Source organism: Phymastichus coffea, unplaced genomic scaffold (assembly GCF_024137745.1).
Source record: "Phymastichus coffea isolate CEN01 unplaced genomic scaffold, Cenicafe_Pcof_1.1 PCOF00194, whole genome shotgun sequence".
Classification (NCBI taxonomy): domain Eukaryota; kingdom Metazoa; phylum Arthropoda; class Insecta; order Hymenoptera; family Eulophidae; genus Phymastichus; species Phymastichus coffea.
The window spans coordinates 232,610-253,172 of record NW_026707005.1 but is presented as its reverse complement, the minus strand read 5'-3'; the positions used below and the strand labels follow the sequence as shown (position 1 = coordinate 253,172).

The window sequence follows — 20,563 nt, the reverse complement described above, 5'->3', positions numbered from 1 at the left end:
ACGCGTCGTCATCTGTGACACGCGGCAGAGGCGCTTTTGGCATCGCACTCGATCGCCACGCGTGAGAATCAGGGGGCCAGGCGTTTTCCTTTCGCCAAATTTTCCGACTTGCCGGTGGCGAGTTTGCAGCTGCTGCGACACCCAGCACCGACTGCCTTTGAAACAGGCGCGCAAGCTGACACGTTTAATTTAATTGAGGTTTGACGCCGAGGACTGGTTTTCCTTTTTGCGGCTTGCGCAATTGTAAATGCCGCGAGAGTGTGGATGTGATTCTCGAGGATAGAGTGCAAACGAATTTCACACGCACACGGACACGCACGCACGCACGCACGCACGCACGCACGCACACACACACACACACACACACAAAAGTCGCGCGGTTTACGTAAAAGGTCGCGCATTATAATCGTGTGAACGCTTGATGAAATTCACGTTACTCACGAGAACGGCGTATCAAATGGCGAGCAATTAAAAAAAAACATCTGTGCTCTCGCAAAAGGAAAAATCGAGGCCGTCTAATTTTCGCATGTATAAGGTTTTTTGGCCGCTTACGTATTGCTGTGACCCGTGAGAAATTCTCGCGAGTACCCTTGCACTATTTTTTTGCAGAGCGAGGAGGCAGCAGGAAGAAGCCTGTCTTTTGTAACGAGAGGTCAATCGCTCGGACGACCTCTCTCTGTCTCTCTCGCACTCGGTAGTGATGCACCGTAAGAGTTAATGGCGATCGGTTAGAGTAAAGCCTATGTGCGCGCGTGAGTTGTTTCTTAGAAGGCGGCTGTGCTGCTGCTGCTGTTGCTGAGCTTGATTGGCGCTTTTATCGAGTTATGACGATTATTTTTGCTTTTGCTACTGTCGTTGCCGATCGAACAAACGTGTTGGTTTTTTCATCGTGGCGTGAAAACGATCTGGAAAATCGCAACGGTATATTTGTACATCAGTCTTGGTATTAGTTATTGCACTACGAAAATATTTGGCAAACGAGTCGATGCAATTGCAGGTCAATGTTGTTTAACGTGAAATCGAGGTCAATGGCGCCAATGTTCACAAGTATGAGAGCGCCCAAATAAAGCGATTCCAGGACACAACGCCAATCAGCTGTCTCGAAGGAACATTTCGTGAATTCCAAATAAATACGATAGCAGCAGTAGGTTCGTGGCGATTATGCAAATCAAGCTATATAATCGGTAACCCAAACACGCGCTCTTACCGTACCCGCCGAGAAAACGCATTTAAATCTCGCCGGAGCGAAGAAAAAGTCATCGACGGTTGCGGACCTCCATTGAATTGAAATTGCGCAAGTATGTGTACGAAGCCCCCCCCCCCCCCCCCGCCACTCGTCATCATACGTTGATAGCCTTTCTCTGACAGTTTGTTACGTGCGGGGCCGTAAGAATGAGAAGCGTTGCTCCCTTCAATGCGGTCTATATCTCGGGTTACCCCTCGCCGATCGTCTTCCAAGGCTATTACGCACACGTAGGGATTTTCAGAGAAATCCGTGAGCCAAGTGCAAGGTTCCCCTCTCGCCCTTTCTCTTTGACTATGTCACGTACACGAGACGGCGACGCGCGACATGGGAAAGCGAAAAGTTTAGCCGAACAGGACGCCGCGTAGAAGCTTTTCGGGGAATCGACCCTGGAAAGCCGTGATCGCGCAACCGAACCGTCATTTCCAAAAATTCGCCAGACCTCTGCGTCGTTTCGTTCGGTTTTAACCCGACTTATTTTGCCATCCGAGTTGCATTTATCGTCGCAGGAAGTCGCCTTGTGCGCTGCATGTTAAAGACGATCCAGCGTATATATAATCGCTCTCTCGCGCGACCAAGAATTTAAATGCTTTTAACCTGAAACCAGAAATTTCAAATTCGCTTAAGCGAGAGCTTTAAAGCCTTCTAATCAGATATATCGGCGCCCCGTGACCTGCTTCTAAAGTGTTAAAGCCTTATATCTCCTTTACTTTTTTCCTCTTTTTCAAATCAGATAACGCGATCGCTCGTTACTTTAGTTATAGTTAAAAAATAGTTGAAAATTCATAGATTACATTTGTATTACATTGATTTACGAGCAATAAAAGCCTTTGATAAAACTAATGGAAATATCCGTTTCAAAATGTCTACAAAATTGATGTTAAAGATTGTAGTACCAAAGAAATTAAAGAAAAAAATTGTTCTGTTGAAAAACAATTATTCTTTTGCATTCCAAAATCGCTTAATAAGCGTTTATTAAAAAAAAAGAAGAAAAAAAGCGATAAAAAACATGTGCTTTATTGATTGCATCATTCGTTTCATTGACGAATCCAGCGCCGTTCACAGTAGTATGCTTACACACACACGTACAAGCAGCACCCATTCATCGTCGCGACACGTTAATGAAATATTTTTTTCTCTCTTTATTTGCCGACAAGGTAACGATAACGAATTCACTTGGTATCTTACGATTGTGAAGTGTAGAGTTCGCAATTGTGATAAAAAAACGGAAGAGTGATGTTGCTACATTGGATTTTGTATTGCGAAAAAGTAATTGTCTTTTATTTTACAAGCTTTAATTTGGGGTTCAGAATGCGAGAATGCGGACTATTTCCGAATTTCATTGCACTCGCTAATGCAAACGACTGGATCGTTCAAGGTTACTTTAACGTCAGACACACATGTGAAATACAGCGTTCGATCGCGAGTGCGTTCGAAATTATTAAGTCGGTTTAAAAAAACTTGTAGCGTGGTTCAATAGATCGTTATCTGAAACTATTGTGAAGTAGATAGGACAAATAATGGAATAAAAATCATATCTCAATGAATGACATTGAATTGCATTATCTCGATTTGAAGCGTTGTTCGCGTAATAAAGGAAGGCTAAATGGTTTTTCTAAAATTCGATAATTATCAAGAGTATAAAGAATAAAAGTCATGAATAATAAACCCTTCTTAAAGCCTCCAAGAAGATAGCAGCATGCTAAATCAGGCACGGCAGAAAGTTACACGCACATTATAACCATACGTATATTATTGCACACATCGACAGTATTAATAACATGTGTATACAGTGAAAGAAGCGCACACACACATATATACAATAATAAGTTTAGGAATGTCGGACGTCACTTACGTTTTCCGGTTGCGACGAGCGCCTCTGCCTTGGCACACAGAATAGCGGCACGCCGCTTTCCCGCTTCCTCTCCAATATAGCGGCTTCCGTCGCGGCGTCGTTCACAAAATACAATATTTATCTGGCAGCGAAACTCGTCGCGCTCACGTTCTCCAGCGAAAAAAGCCTTTTCTCTTGTCGCGCACTTACAATACACACTGCACGTCTTCCTTCACCATCGACAAGAGAAAAAAAGAATAACGACGGAAACAACAATGCATCGGAAACTATCTCGCGCGTCGTGATGGTTTTGCTACTGCCGCGGAGAATCGGTAGCGCGCAGCCTCGATTCCTCTTTGTTTACTACACGCCAGCGCCGAGTGTCCTTGGCATTTCTATGAGCTTTTCCTCTGGCTGCACAGCGTGTTGCTGCTATGGCTTTGTGGCGTTGCGTACGTGTATGCACAAAGGAAAATTCGCGAGAGAGTGAGAGCTAAGGCGTCGCTTCACTTTGTATTGGAGGTTAGGTTCACGTGCACACACCGATACACGGACACACAAGCTTTATTCTCTTCCCTCTCGATCTTTCCTCGACAAGCGAGGACCACTGCCACAGAAGAACGAAGGAGAGACGCGCACCTGGAGAGCACAAAACTCGTAGTGCGGTGCGGTACGGTGAGTATGCGAGCCAGTGCTGGTAGATGGTGGGGGAGGACGGATCAGAGAAAGAGAGAAGCGAAAGGGCTGCCGCGTTCAAGGGGCCAGCCGCGCCACCGGTCTCTCGATGCTAACAGATTGCGCTCCGCGAAACGACTGACGAGACTATGTATGTGGCTGCCAACGAGAGACCGGAGAACTCCTGCCTGCGCTTAGCTTGCTTCCTCTCCTCTCTCTTTCTCTCTCGCCGCGCGTCGCTAGAAAGCCCCCCCCCCCCTCCCCTCGCCCTCGATCGCCACGCATGGCTCTTTCTCGCGCGCGCAATGCTGTGTGCTCGTACCCCGTCTACTGCATATTTGCTTGCTCGCTTTCTGTTTTGCTGCTGAAAACAATTTTTTTCTTCAGAATTGTTGCACCTTTGTTTCTTGCTTGTGTACGTACTGCTTCTGCTGCTGTTATTATTGCTTTACTAGCTCTTCGCTCTAATTTCCTTTTACAACACATTGTTTGAAAGAGGGATGACTCGCCTTTTCGGTGAAGAGTGTTGTCACAGGTATATATTTTTTACATTGTTGTTTGTTAATTGTAGGAAAAGCTAATATATAGCTATACATGGTGGCACTGATGGGCCCTTCAAATTTTAATTAAGTTAAGAAAGATCCTAATACTGAGTTTTAAAGTAAATGTTAGTTGATAATATGAATATTTCTCTACTTGTTAGCAAAGAAATTGTAAGAAAAAAGTGGAAAATCACGAATGATTATCTGATAAATTTTACAGATTTTATAGAGCATTTAACGATTGAATTAGTCGTGCAATTGTATAAATTTAACTTATTCCGAATTACTTAGAAAATTTCACATCGATGTAGTCGATCAAACTTAATAATAATTTTCATTCGAATCGTGAACGATACGTTATGACTTAAAATAAAACAGAATTCAGATTAAAGAGTTGCAATGTTGGTTGCATCTCTGCAGGCGTTTGTAAATTTGCAGGGGCTGTGACGTTGGAAGAAGTATTGAGCTATTATTATTAACGCCAAGCAGATTAACGACACCGACAAAATATTTCATTTATTATTATTTGAAATAAAATTTGAAACAACTCATGGAGACTGGTGCATTTGGGTTTTTTTATGTTGTAAAATAAATACACTCGCTATGCGTAATATCGATAGTAAAATTCTCTTATTAAAATGGCACGTCCAACTGTTTAAGTACATCATCAGTGAGAAAGTAAAACTGCAAAACAATATAGCATCCAGCTCGAAAAAAATAAAATCATTAAGATAGCATTAGCGGTTGAACGCAAGAGCGAGTAAAAGTTATCTTAGGCGAGCTTACAGAACGGAACTGTCTTTCACAGTTTCTAAACACGAGTATCTAAGCTTTGAAGGACGATATAATTTCGCCTTTCTTTAGCCGCCGAGCTTCTTCCTGTTATTTTTCACATTTTTATTATCATCTTCCGCGCTTCAAGCCCACCAAAGCATGTCGATGCATGCATTTTCCATACGGTTCTTTTTTTAAACATGCAAATGCATCTCGCAGCTCGTTATATATCACGCATACCTGATAATCTTAAGGGAGCGCAGGTTAATTGCAACGTAGTCAGAGAGCAAGAGAGAGAGAGAGAGAGATGGTCTAATTACTACTTTATTTACTAATTTTCAGCTATGCGGAGAAGAACCAATAACTAACTAAGTCAATGTAGATACATTCCGGCAAACGGTTTCAAACGTATGTAGACTACAATAATTGATGCCTTGTATACGTGATTGAAGCCTCGAATGAAACATTTCAATTCGTCGACCTACACACAGTAGCGTCAATTATGTTACGTTATTTTGACGGCGGGGCAGCTGTTACAACATTATTCGGCAGCGCGTAGACTAAACGGATCTCATCCATCCTAAATATGAGTTCCTTTTGAAGTATCCTCCAAAAATCACACACGTGTGTACTGTGTATGCATATTAAAGCGCGCATCGCGTCGAGGCGGCGGCGATGCGGGTGTACCGAATTCGGAGGTTCTTGAGAATCATCGCGTGTGGCGATGATAAAATCTGATTCTCGCGCCTTTCTTCTCTCTTCCCCCTTTTCCGGTCTCCCTCATTTTTTCTCCCGCGCTATTTCAAGTGACACAGTTGAAATGCTTTTGTATATAGCTATCGGATTTATTTTTCAAAATCGAAATTCTTAAGTATTAATCAATTATGGTCTTCGCTAGATTGTTTTTTAATGATATCCGATAGCATCGAACTCGCGTATACAAAATTGCTTACAATTTACTGATTGTGTAATTAAAAAGTTTCTATATCATCATCTTTTACGTATAAACTCTGATCACTGCCGTTTTTCTCGGGTTGTTTTCCTTATATACACTTTATTCCTCAACTTTTGCTAGTATACCAAAGCATAATGACTACACGAGTGATTTGATATGCTCGACGCTACGGTTTCGTATATCATTCACTCGAAGCGTCAAAGAAAAATGATTACAAAAAATAATGAGGACCGAACCGAATTTGCATAAAAAATTAACTGAACTTGTAGTAGGTTCTTTCCTAGATTTAGCAAATATTATCAAAAAAAATTTGAAATCTACTATTTTTTTTTGTAACTAAATGAAAACTACTTATTCAATCAATTTAATCTAAAATCGCTATATCTAGTCCCATATTCCACCTAATAATTGTTGAATACGCCTAATCGTTTACATTGTACCTCTAGATTAAAGAAACACTTTAATGACTTTCCCCTTGCCTCATGAATTAATGGTAATAACTTTTTATCACTGAATTCATTGAAGAGCGAAAAGACTTATGCATTTTGTTCTCTTTGCGATTTTTATTAATTGATACAAAATTAGTTACAAAATAAATATATTAAATGTATGTGTAAGCTGAATGTATTTAAAAGCTTTCGCTTGTTCAACATGAGCTCTAAACATCCGCTAAAATATAATATGAAAGTATCAAATTCGTACAACAAAGGCAAACTAATGCGTACGCAAATAAACTACCACGTAAATATCGCTTGACTCAAAACATATCAAGTTTTAAAAAGATATTTTTTAAATTACAAAAATTCCAGAAGTTAATGCACATGCAGAACATGCAAAAAAGGAACAACAAGAAAGAATGATTTTGTAGATTTTTGAATGTTGAAATTAGATGCAGTGCACTCGAATATAACAGCAGAAAAAAATGAACAAATAAATAGAGCGGAATAAAGAAACATTTCGAGAATTGCGAAAACGATCGCTTCCTCTCGAAGGAAGTAATAACCATTAAATCTGGCCCTTAAATTATTGTCAATAATGTCTAATACTGTAGCAATGCTATCGGTTAGTACTTGAACGTTATTAGTGGAACCAGCAATTTCACCATTCGACCGGAGACAAAACCTAATTGCTACTTATTATTATCAAGCCAAAAGGATATTGTCGTTAAGGTGTTCCTTCAATCTAAGGGCAAATTACAAATGATTAGACGTGATCAGCAATTTGTACATGTCACGAAGGTGAGATATTCTGCTTTTAGGGTCTACTGATTGAACGAACGGTTTTCAGTCATTTACAAAAAAAAAGGATTTTTGAATAAGAATTACTGAACGTACGTAAATACGAGGGTATCACTATTTATGTTGCCACAGCAAACTCACTTCTAACTCGAGTGCTATCAACATTTCAATCATATACCTACATTAAGTGGTTGCATTTTCATCGTCGATCAAAATGAACAATTTTTGCTTATCCTTCAACAATGAAAAAAAGAGTTCCAAGTGATGATAAAACATTGATATTTAAAAGGCATTTCACCGAAAGAAATCAAAGTTGAGTTAGATGCAGTTCATGGTCTATCCGCTTCTGGCTATGCGACTTTTTACAGCTTAAATGGATTGAAACGTAGCCGTACATGAGCAAAAGATGAAAATCTTTGAGAACGTCCTGTATAGAAGCGAGTATCCCAAATGATCGACAAAATCCACGTCACGGTGTTGAGTGATCGGAGAATAAAATTGCGTGAAATAGTTGAAATAACGGGGGTATTAAAAGCTACTGTTATTTCCATTTTGCATGATAAATTGGACATGAGAAAAATTTTGGGAATATGGGTACCGCAGAGAATAAACGCAGTCGTGTAATCGCCACTAAGGCCCTCTTGGCGCACATCCACCGTAATTCGGACGACCTTTTGCAACGATTCATATCTATAGACGAAATATGGATACATTACTACACTCCCGAGACAAAGGAACAGTCAAAACACTGGATTGTTAAAGATGAATAGACTCGGAAGAAGGCAAGTTGTAACTCAGCAGGCAAGGTTATAGACACTGTTTTTTGGGATGCACGTGGAATTATCTTCATCGACTATTTAGATGTAGGACAAACAATCATCGGAGAGTATTATGCGTCGTTATTGGACCGGTTAACAGAAAAAATAAAGGAAAATCGTTCCCATTTGACCAAGAAAAAATTCTGTTTTATCAAGACAGTGCACAAATGGACAGTTGTGGAATTTCAATGGCCAAAATTCAGGAATTGAAGTTTAAATTAGTGGACCATCCACCGTATTTACCAAATTTGGCCTCCAGTGACTTCTTCTTGTTTTCAAACATAAAAAAGTAGCTCGCCGGACAGTGATTCAATTCTAATAAGGAGATCATGACACAAACAAATGGCTATTTTAAGGAACTCCCAACATCGTATTTTTCTGATGGCTTAAAAAAACTCAAAGGAAGTCTGGAAAATTATACCGAGCTAAAAGGAGATTATGCAGAAAAATGAAAATAAATCTACCTAAAATAAAATAATTCTATCTTTTTCTAAGGACTTATTGACCTACCCTCTTATATCATCCGCTCAATTCATGGTACCAGTGCAACGAGTGAGCAAAGATTCCGTATTAACTGCCCATAGAACGAGAAATAAAAACTCATGTTACATAAATGTAACGAGGAAAACCGCTTTCTAGCGATTTCCCTTTCGTCCCTTGCCTCTTCATGTCCGCGCGCCGGACCAGACGCATGTGTGTTTGCGTGAGCGCAATACTTATGTCCGGTTCATTTGTTCGAGGTGTTGACAGGAGCGGCGCGGATTTTGGCAGGCCATGAAGACGAAGACGCACGCCAAAGAGAGAGAAAGAAAGCTCAAGAGAGATGAAAGGAATTTAAGTATCGCCTGCGTTGTTGCGAGCGTCGGGTGGGCATTCACTCTTCCTCAGGTAGGTCGCCGAGTTGGCAGCAGCAAGCAGAAGACGCGTCATCGTCGCCGACCGCTGCGCCAGTTTTTCTTGTAAGTGCGGCTTCCCGTGGGTTCAATGAGCCGGGTTGCCTGGGTTTGCACAGCAGTACCGCCGGCGCTCCACCAGCTGCCACCTGTGCCCAGGGATTTCTGGACGTCAACTGCGGTAGCAAGAATCAGCAGGATTATTCTCTCTCTCTCTCTCTCTCTCTCTCTCTCTCTCTCTCTCTCTTGACTTTATATTGTTTCGACTGAGGAAATCTCTACAATTGATTGAAATGTAATTAAACTGTGATAAATTGACCAAAATAATTACTTTTGAAATTAACTATGCTATATATGTATACAATATAACTATCTTATGTGCAAATGGCCCTAATATATAAATTCTGATGAAGAGTAAATGAAGAAGGATCAATAAAATCAATCAATCTCTCTTCCCTGTCACCGGGCGGACGAGCGACTTTCGCAGGCGTCGCCACCCGAAACGATCCGTCGTTCAGCGGTGAGCATCAGTGCGACCGTCGAATGACGTATGGCCGTAGTTGAGCATTCGTACTGACCCGCAGCGGTTGAGCGCCTTTCCAAGGACGCCACCTCGCCAGTTCGTCGCGTTACGGGCATGGCATTGCCAGACCACCATTTTATTTATACATTTTATCATTTTATTTATTTGCAATGAGTCAGCAATAAAATTTTTTATTAGTTGAAACGCTTGCGTCATTTCCGTGTTGCATTCTTTCCTTCCAATTCCAAGTTTTCCCGCGCGCGAACGATGCAATCTGCAGGTCCGGCAGGTTTTTTGGTAGCTGGAGCACTCGTGCTTCCATTTCCCTGCGTAAATTATTAATAAATAGAATAGCGGGTAAATTTAAACGTCAAAACTGACTTCCTTTACATAAAGATAAAGTATATGAGTATATGTACATTATTTTAAATGATATTGAGACTAGAAAATTTCAATAAGAATCAGTACGTATTTATTTCAATACTTATATATATATATATATATTTTATATACATAATCACACAAAACACAGGCAAAGGGAGGCAAGGCGCGTCACACAGTAGAGAAATAAAATGTGCTTTGTAAAAAACTAAGATGTAACATTTTGTTGAATAAATTTATATATATATATATATATATATATATATATATATATATATATATATATTTTATATATAGAATTTTCTCTAATATATACTCTTTATATTATTATTTATATTTTTTTTAATATATAATCTTTATTCTTTGTTTTAATTATTAAATTTACTCAACGTTGAGATATTTTTTTTCGTTGGATATGTATCATAACTATACATATTAATTATCAATCATAAATTTTATACTTTCATGAAATGATATTCTAATGAAAGTTGAGGATAATAATATGAGACAGTAAATTTAATACGATATTATAAATGTTCAAAGTGGCTACATTTTAAGCATAGTTGTTATAAAATAATACAATAATTATGCAAAACAATAAAAATTTAATATTACAAATTTTAATTCAATAATAAATTATAAGTATGTATAAAATTGAAATTAGGAAAAAGTAAGAGAGAGGGAGAAAGAAAGGATTAAGTAGCTAGATAGAAAATACTAGCATCTCTGTTCTAGATATCGCGCAAAGTTGCCAGTCTAATTGCTTTATAATCACGCAGGTCGTCAGAGATGCTCGTCCTGCGCGTTACGGCGTATCATTCATAAATCACCTATGCATTACATTGTAACAGGGTATATACCGTTTTTCTCGTGTTAGTAGAAGCTACATATATGTATATATATATATATACGCACATAACTGAATGCATTATTATTTTTCCATCAGCAGGGACATCATTCTTGAGAAACTCGAAGTGCAGTACGGAGTATTCGTGTTCAAATGGAAGCAATTACGCGCGCGCATAACACATTGCGAAAAGACTTATGATCTTTCAAAATGGACACGAGTAATTATGGTGTAACGATCTACTTGATTTTGTTATTTTAGGCAATCGTCGAATTATTTAAAATTCTAGATTACATGCGTGAGAATAAAAGGAAACTTAATTATGAATGCCAAATCGTAACTGTAACACATTGGATAAGCGTGTATAGTAGTATAACTAACGATGATATCGCGTTTATTGCCAGATCAAATGTCCCGATAGCTCAAGCTGGTTTCACTCAATCCGCAAGAAAACCATCGCATAGAAAATAGAATGCATCGCTCGTAATGCGGCGCTTATCCGCCGCCTTTTCTTGTCTTATTATAACTACACCCTGTATACGTGTAACGTAACTGTAATTTTTATGGGATTTTGATATATTCCATTTGACATGATCGAATTACGTCCAAAATCGTATTAAAAAATTAACTTCGTGTAAGAATATCAATTTTGCAGTTTCATCGTAACAATGAATTTTATGGTCGGCGCTACAGTTTTCAACGGTCTGCAAGATTCGAAATTTCGAGCAGAAAAGAAACTAATATTTGGTTTCCCACACAGTTTGACCCACAAAATTCAAGTGAATTTCCAACGCGAGCCCCTTCAATGAAAAGCTTAAAACAATTATACAAGATTTTCCATCGAAAAAGCTACGTACAATGTTCAGAAAAATCTAAGACCAAATTGCACAAATTTCTTCGTATTGTGTGAGAAGAATAGTGTATCACTGATCCGATTATAGTAAATTTTGTATCTCGGGGAAATACGTCAACACATTTTGCCAAGTGAAGAGAGACACGAAAAAAACAAAAATTGTAGAATTATGCTTTTGAAAGAAGGTGCTGATCATATTCTTCAGAAGAAACTCGAAACGCTTTATATGGTGTTACTTTATGACATGAGAAGTGACAGCAGCGATATTTCGGGATTTAGAGTAAATTGATATTGTTACTGGTGAAAATGTTGCTGAAAAAAGTAGGTATCGATACCGGAATGACTGTTGCATTTGGCATATTTTTTTCGCAACACTGATTTGGATATTTTGGTATACGCAATGAAACTGCCGTTGGAATGCGGAACTGGCAGTACACTTATGAATTACGAGGATAGTAATCCAAATTTTAAGAATGTTAACAATGTAATAGACAAATCTGTCTGGGGTAAAACAGCTCTATAAAAGTCGAAATAAATTACACCCATAGAGAAATGGCTACTTTTAATATTTTTCAGTATATTCTAATCAAACTGATTTCTTTAATGTTTTTAAAGGGTTTCCTCTGAGATGTGCAGACGTGAGTCTTCAGCTAGAAAAAGAAATTAAAAAGATTATGTGATCTGATAGCATCGATATTAGTATTATGAGATATTTAACAATTATTCTCGTGAGTAATACCAACGTTTTGAAAATCGGCAAGAGTTGTTTCTGGTTTGACCTTATTATACGATGGTCATATAATGATCTAATTCAAAGTTTGTTGCTTGACTTGACCAGAAGCTACCTAACTGCCCATTTTGATCGAATATAGCCATAATATCAAAAACATTTAACTCACAATAAGAAGATATTATTGAATTTCTGGGCTAATGAAGATGATACATCGTTATATAAAACTTGGATACATGATAAGAATAATGAGTTTCGTGAGAAGATCATAATCGCTATTTTAATGTATTTCTTATTTTTACTTTTGCTATAATAAGTTCTTCTCAGGAAATGAGTAATTTAATAAAAGTATGCCGGATGAAAAATTAATAAAAAGCGAAAATAGTACTACATAATGTAGGTATGTAAAGATATTTATATAAATAATGATAAATTAGAACAATATTTAATAATACATTTTATCAGTTCCAAATTTCTCTTTTGCATTTTCTATCGGAATATCAAACTTACTTCAATGTCAATGAAATTAATAAAGAAAAATTTTCTTACATTCGTTTAGTTTATATGTACTGGCTGATTACACCACTGTTGAAATTTAAGAATCATTTGTAAATCAGTAACTTTCCAAAGATCACTAAACCTTACATTGTAGCCAGAAAACTTCTGTATGACAATAGATGCCGAATCACAGTTGAAGACCATGGATGTATCATTAAAACATGAAGCAGACTTAATGTTAAAGATGAAAGAGGTCTGTTCAATTCTTTAAACTTCTCGCTTGTACTAACGTAAGTATTTCTTCTATAAACTAGTAATGAATGTAACAGAACTTGCCTTTACTAGTCATGATATCTACAAATCTGAGCATTTCGATTGATAATATGTTTGGATATTTTATTGTATTTAAATGTACGGTATTATGACACTTTTTACAAAGCTGAAGCAAACGTCAACTGCACAAATATGCATGCTGACACAGTATTAGAAATATTTTTATATCCGCATGGTACCATTAAAAGTGGAGAATAGATTTTATTGTTAGGTAGTCATAATATTTTCAACAGCTTCAACGTTTTCCATAAGATAAGCACATTATCGATATATATTCAAAAACAGTGGAAAATTCTAGTTTATTTATTATTGGGATGAACTTTAATTTTTAATATGGTTGCAGGTTAAGATTCAATAATCTCAACCATCAAATACGTTGATTATACAGAATAGTTAAAAAAACAATCGGTTTCAATATTGATACTCGAAATTCCGCAAGTAAATTCAATGAAATTTCCCCTTAATTATACTTTGAATGATTTTGCAAGAAATTTAATCATTTATGTGTCCGCTGGTAAAGCTATTCTGTACATTTTTATTATTTGTTTTATTTTATAGTTTATATTATAATTTATCAAATAAACTAGAATTAATGATTAGAAGATGATATACCTATAGCCGCTGTAAGGTGTCCATTTCGATATTTCAAACCAAAACTGTAATTGAAAAGGTTATTATAAATTCATTTAAGTATTTACCATTAATTGTTATTTATAATAATTATTACACTTTTAAATTTTAAATTTATCTATTGAATATGTTAAAGCGATTTAAGCAATAATGTAGTTGTTTATTACATTGATAACAGACAGAATAGATTTTTGTTTTCGCATGCAGTAGCGACTTCACAATGCATACCACTTTTTGTGCACACATTATGCATCTCTTACATCTTTTTCAAATGTTACTTATCCGAAGCGTGCAATTAAAGAGCCTGAGGAATATCTCTGCTTTTACAGGAATTTCAATTAATTCCATTACTAGCTCCTCTCAAAATTCTGCTAATTGTCTTTAAATGTTAAATTTTTTAGACAATAACCAAGTATTGAAAACTCCTTTTATCAATTAACTGTAATAAATTGAAGATTGATTGAAAGGTATACTTATTTTGAATAACGTTGGAATGAAGGACAAATTGAAGTTTCTTTCGTACTGCATATCTATCACTTGCGATTTTGTTTGTCTTAATTAAATTGCAATCACGATTCTTTTTTGTTGAGATCAGTCCATCGTGTTTGTCTTTCCATTTTATTAATATCTTCATTATCACTAAGTGCAAAGTGAAAGAGGTTGGAATAAATCTCTCAAAACACTATTTTTAATCATTTAGTAACTAAATAATTCCAATAGTCTTTTAAAGATGGAAGGCAAACTAATCTCTTGACTTGCATATTTTAATCGATTATCACCAGATACTTGGTAGTAAAAAGCTTACAAACATTGCATTTGCTTAAAGTTGAATATTTCGTTAAATGAAATTTTGGTATACCATTCACAACTGTAAGTTAATTACAAATAAATTAGTTGGATCCATATACTGTACTATTGGTAAACATTAGCAAATCACAATGAAGTTCTTATGCCGATAGAATGATATGGAATTATTAAATCTTTAAATTTCGGCATTGTATAAGAAGACATGTCGAGGAAGAAAGAAAGTTAATGAAGAAGACAGATAGAGCCACGTACATTCAATTTTGTAAACAGTGTCAACATCTCATACGTACTGTACGGATCTTTTGTATTTAGCCGATACCAGTTATTTGTATCGACAGTTAACACCCCAAATTACAAGTCTGTGAATCTTGTTTGCAGTACGCGTGAGTACACCTGGTCTCTCTCTCTCTCTCTCACCCAAACCTCCTCTATATTTTCTAGGAATATTGAATAATGTTATATAATATACTTTTTAATAGTCAAAATATCGTACCGCCTGCGTGTGAAATTCACATTTTAATTAATAATATTGCTCAAATTGATTGAAATTTAAAATATTCAAAAATATGTTCAAGCCGTTGAGATCCTACTGCAAAAAGGTGTAGATATTACAGTAACGAAACCTAGTACACGACTCGAAAACATGAACCACAGTCTTCACAATAGAGTTGGTACTTTCAAAAAGTAATTTTTTTGTAACGTTTCTATATACAATCAACATACGAACTGATGAATTCGAACTTAAGAAGTAATCTTCATTTTCAAATTATCTTTCCTTTTTCCGAAGGCAAGACTCGATTCAGTATTTTTTAATTTACAGATAATCAATACCCGAAGACACGCGTCTTGGGGTATTAACTATCTGTAAATTAAATCGCATCTGCCGAGTAACAGTTTGATCTGGCCTGGTTATGGCTTGTTCCACCTGGCAGTGCAGTTCTCCATGCCTGATTTAGAAAATGATACTTTTTGTCCCGAAGTAACCCCAAGTAAGTATCTCGAACACGGTAAATTGACAATGTTGCAAGACGAGAATGGACGCACATCTCTCCACTTGGTATTTTATCAACGGAAGAACAAAATCATCGATATATTCTTTCAACGCCAACTTGTATAAGTAGATGCTATTGATTTCCATGGTCTGTCTCACCTGCACATTGCGTGTATTAAATTCTACGTAAATTCTGCACAAGTTTCACTGCAGTCCCCATCCATTAAAGTCAACATTGCTTATAAAGGCAACACATTACATTTTAAATTGATAGACACGATGGACGTATGATCGACTTTCAAATTGATAAGTGGCTCTTCATATTGCAACACAAAAAAGGGATCTTGGTATGGTACTCGTACATATTCTGTTAGTAAATTATAGGGCTTATGTCCTGTTGGTTGATGCTGAAGGTATAACGCCAATGAATTACCTCACTCATTTACCGGCGTATCTCTACGGTAGACTCCGCGCGAGCATTACTTTAAAGCCTTACTAGAGTACGTACAACGCTCACTAATTTTTTCATTAATAACTTTAGCCCTTGAAATAATTAACCCTTCAAATAATACAATATCATGCGTCATATCGAACAAGTATATTGCAAGGGAATATTTATGAATGTGGATTAAAAGCTACGACTCGACTTGTTATAGTGCTGGAGCCCATATCAACTATTCAAATTTGCAAGGCAACTCGGCTTAGGCAGTACTGTTCGATGTTAACGATAACCTTAAATAAGACAACTCCAGCTTTTCATTAAATATCGCGCTTCGTTTAACACCTTCAACTTTCTAAATAGAGTCGGCCTCATGTCAAAGCTTTTTGAAAAAGAAGACATTGTTGAAACACGAAAAATTCTTTTAGAAGCGATAATGGGCAGCTCAGATTTATCAATCGTTGATCGAATAGGACGAACTGTCATACATAGCTTCGTCTCAAATTATGTACAAGTCAGCAATTTCAGATGCCCAATACGCATATTATATTGACAAATTCGAAAAAATGTGTAATGATATCGATGCTCAAGATCACACAGGTAAAGTAGAAAGAATATTTCCGGAAATAACATTTTCTTCACAAATTCACATAAGATTAAGGGAAATGTTACAGTCGTAGGTAAAACAGCTCTTCATTTAGCGGCACGATTCCTTAACGAGGCAACCATTGGTGGGTTGATCCTTCTGGGAGCAAACATAAACATTACCGACTTTAATAATAAGCTTCCCTTTAACGTGTTTTATGATTATGATAGTTCATGGGAACAAATAGGATTGAACCGCTTAACCAAAACTATCATAGCAATGAAGCAATGTGGCTTCGAGTTTCATCCCCGTAACTCTACGGTGGCGCACTGCTATGAGCTTTCGCAAGATAAATTAACACTTTTTCAAAATCAAATAGAACTGAAGCTGGAAATGACATATTACGTGATGATTGCAAATAGTATAACCCTGCAAGATATGTTATCGAAGACCAGCGTCAAGCGTGGTAGTGTGTAATCCAAGTCAAATGTCTGAATTTCAGCGCCACTATACGTTAAGTTCTTCGAAGCTGCCGATTACCCACTTTTTCCAGAATTACGTTATTTATTTAAATCTCAATATCGAAAGATGTTGAGTAGAAGTCAACTTTTTGATAGAGTAACTTTTGCTTTAAAGCAACTCCTGGATTCGACGAGATTGGCACCACTGCCACTTACGAAACGACCATCTGATTCTTTGGAAAGTAAAAACATATACTCTATGCCCGATCATAGCTGCCATGAGATTATCTAACGCACCGCTGACGAGTCAACCAATGCACCAAGATCTCAAGCTTCAAAGCTATATGTTGTACCTTATACGTTTCATTTTCATGCGATTGTTTTTTGCAAGGAAATATGCTTCGAAAATGATCTACTTTTAACCGATAGCGGCAGGTACTCAAATAAATAGGTTAATCAACTGCTGTTGATAAAGTAGTGATTCGCGTGAATTTTACCGATTGATCAATCCGTGATGTAGGCACTATATATCTTACATGATAGTCTTGAATGTCTTGATCCTGATACTGTTCATTGAAGCATTGAGTCAACATCTGTAATTTCCAACGAAGCAGTTGTTCTATCAATGGTTCTTCAGTTATTCAAAGCGTAATCATTATTAATCATAATGGCTGGAAAAGACAGTCTTTACAGTCTTTTCGGTGAACTATACCGGCAAGGCCAAAATGGGCAATATGAAAGTGCAGTAAAAACTGCTAATAAGAGTAATAATTTCAATTTCATTATTTCTAACAGATGTTCTCTTCAATTCTCAATTTTAATTCATTAAATTTTATATTATTATTTGTTTGTAGTTCTTGGACTTTCACAAGATGATGAATCTGCATTACACTGCAAAGTTATTAGTTTTATACAGTTATCCAAGTTCAATGATGCCTTGCAAATCATTAATAAGTATCCAAAACTGTTGACGTAAGTTCAATCAATTATTATAGTTTTTACTAATACTCAAGACATCAAATATTTAATTATTTTTACAGAAAACTTGAATTTGAAAAGGCATATTGTCTCTATCGTTTGAATCAAGTTCTCGATGCATTTAAGATTATCGATAGTATACCAAATCCATCATTGAAAATTAAAGAATTGAAAGCACAAATTCTTTATCGACTGGAAAGATATGAAGATTGCTTTGCTGTTTATCGTGATATAATTAAAAACTCTACAGATGAATATGAAGATGAAAGAGAAGCAAATCTAGCAGCAGTTCTTGTTCATTTGGCTCAAGAAAAATCAGTAAGAATTATAATTTATTTTGTATATAATATATATTAATAATAAAACTTATTTTTAATACGCCCACTTTGTGTAACTAATAGTTCTATAGATCATATTATTCACAAGTAAGCAAGCTTATTCAAATTACAGAAAACAGAAGTTCCAGTTTTAAGGGAGGTTACTTACGAATTGATGTATAATTCAGCATGTCTAATTATTGCATCTGATAGTGAGGACAAAGCTAATTTATTAAAAGCTGAAAAGAAATTGCGTGCAGCTGAGAAAATGTGTCGTGATTCTTTTGAAGAGGAGATGACTGAAGAAGCAATTGAAGATGAAATTGGTATCATAAAAGTTCAGCTAGGCTATTGCTTACAATTGCAAGGACGTGAAAAAGAAGCACAAGTATTATATGCCTCAGCTGTCAAGAAAAGACCTGATGACATTGCTCTGGCTGCTGTTGCAAATAATAATATTGCAACATTGAATAAAGATCAGAATGTATTTGACAGTAAAAAGAGAATGAAAAGTGCTACGCAAGATGGATTGGAGCATAAATTGACATCTCGGCAAAGAAAAAGTATTGCTTACAATCAATGTTTATTAGCTTTATACACAAATCAGGTATGAATATATAAATTATGATGTTTACAGTAATTTATGAAAGAATTATAACGTGATTAAGTAATTGCATTTTTAAGAGTGAACAGTGTCAATCACTATGTAAAAAGTTGATGAAAGAATATCCTGAAGTTACAAAGAAGGCTGCCACTGTATTAGCTGTACAGTTAGCAAAAGAAGGCAAAGCTAAAGAAGCAGTGAAACTTCTTGAAAAACAAGCTGAGGGTGAACATTATCTGCCAATAAAATTGGCATGTGTACAATTATTGCTGAGCAATGAGGAAAAGGAAGAAGCTATCAAAGTACTAGAAAATCTTAATGAAACCACAAAATCATTACCAGGAATAGTTAGTGCTCTTGTTACTTTGCATATGGTCAGTGGAAACAGAGATAAGGCTTCTGCTGTTCTTAAAAACGCTGTTAATTATTATAAAAAAAATAAGGTATGCCTTTATTTAATAAGTCAATATTTAGCAAGTATCTATCAAATAACTAATATTTTTTAATAAAGGAAAATACTGGCAATCTTGGAAAGTTGTGGCGTCAAGCCGCAGATTTCCATTTAAGAGGAGGAGAAGTTGCTGTTGCTGCAGCTAGTTTAGAAGAGCTTTTAGCAGCAACTCCGTCTGATACAAAAACGTTGGCTCAATTAATAGTTGCTTATGCTCAATACGATCCAGCAAAAGCACAAAGTCTGTCTAAAAGACTGCCTTCATTAAAAGATTTAACAGAATCAACAGATGTAGTAGATGCTTTAGAAAGCAGCAACTGGGTGATTGGAATGAAAGTTGTAAAAAAAAAAGTTGAACCTTCTCCTGGGTAATTTTGATTAATGCACATAAGAAGTCCATCAGTTTTTACTAAAAATGACGTTGTAAAAAAACAAATTTTTTATTGATTTGTTGTAGAAAACCAGAAGCATTGGATAAAAAGCGCAAGAAACGTAAGCGCAAGGGAAAATTACCTAAAAATTATGATGCGACTGTTGGACCAGATCCTGAAAGATGGTTACCTAAGCATGAGCGTAGTGGATTTAGGAAAAAGAGGGACAGAAGAAACCGTGATGCTACTATGAAAGGAACTCAAGGTGCTGCTACTGGAGCCGCCGACCAGTTGTAAGTTATAACTGCTCTGAAATTTACAAAAGCTCGGATTTTTCAGTATGTTAGTTAAAATGTTATGAACGCAAAATTGTTGAATAATTTTCAAAATTATTATCTATAAAGTAGTTGAGACATCAAATGTAACTTTATTTTTCCTTTTAGCGATATTACCAAAATGTCAAACGCTAAGCCTTCTCCGAATCCTCGTCAAAGTCCTGCAGCGGAATCATCAGGACCTCGTCAGCAACAACGAAAAGTGCAACAGAAAAAGAAGAAAAAAGGTGGTAAATGGTAATAAAAAGTGATATAATATAATCCTCATCATAAACATGAACTATTTCTAAAGTATAAAAATCATCATCACTGCCATATGCTTGTTTTTATGATAAAATTATTGTACTATATTATTTGTAATTTTTCAATTTTTGTAGATACGTGTGTATCTTTACAGAGAAAGATAAATGTATCTTCGAAATACAGGCATATTTGTTTATAAAATATTTTATTCAA

General features: G+C 36.3%; 1 protein-coding gene across 2 annotated transcripts; it reads left to right on the top strand.

Annotated features, from left to right (window-relative positions):
• The first annotated feature begins 17,610 nt into the window (after positions 1-17,610).
• LOC131673770 (signal recognition particle subunit SRP72) lies at positions 17,611-20,554 on the top strand. Of its 2 annotated transcripts, XM_058952044.1 has the most exons (9): positions 17,611-17,815; positions 17,906-18,023; positions 18,092-18,347; positions 18,480-18,953; positions 19,031-19,393; positions 19,462-19,769; positions 19,859-20,065; positions 20,216-20,344; positions 20,485-20,535. In XM_058952044.1, coding segments are annotated over exons 1-9 (1,953 nt in total). In that variant the 5' UTR covers positions 17,611-17,718; the 3' UTR covers positions 20,486-20,535. The 2 variants fall into 2 exon arrangements, with proteins under 2 accessions (XP_058808027.1, XP_058808026.1); XM_058952043.1 differs by having other exon boundaries at positions 20,216-20,554.
• The last annotated feature ends 9 nt before the right edge of the window (positions 20,555-20,563 follow it).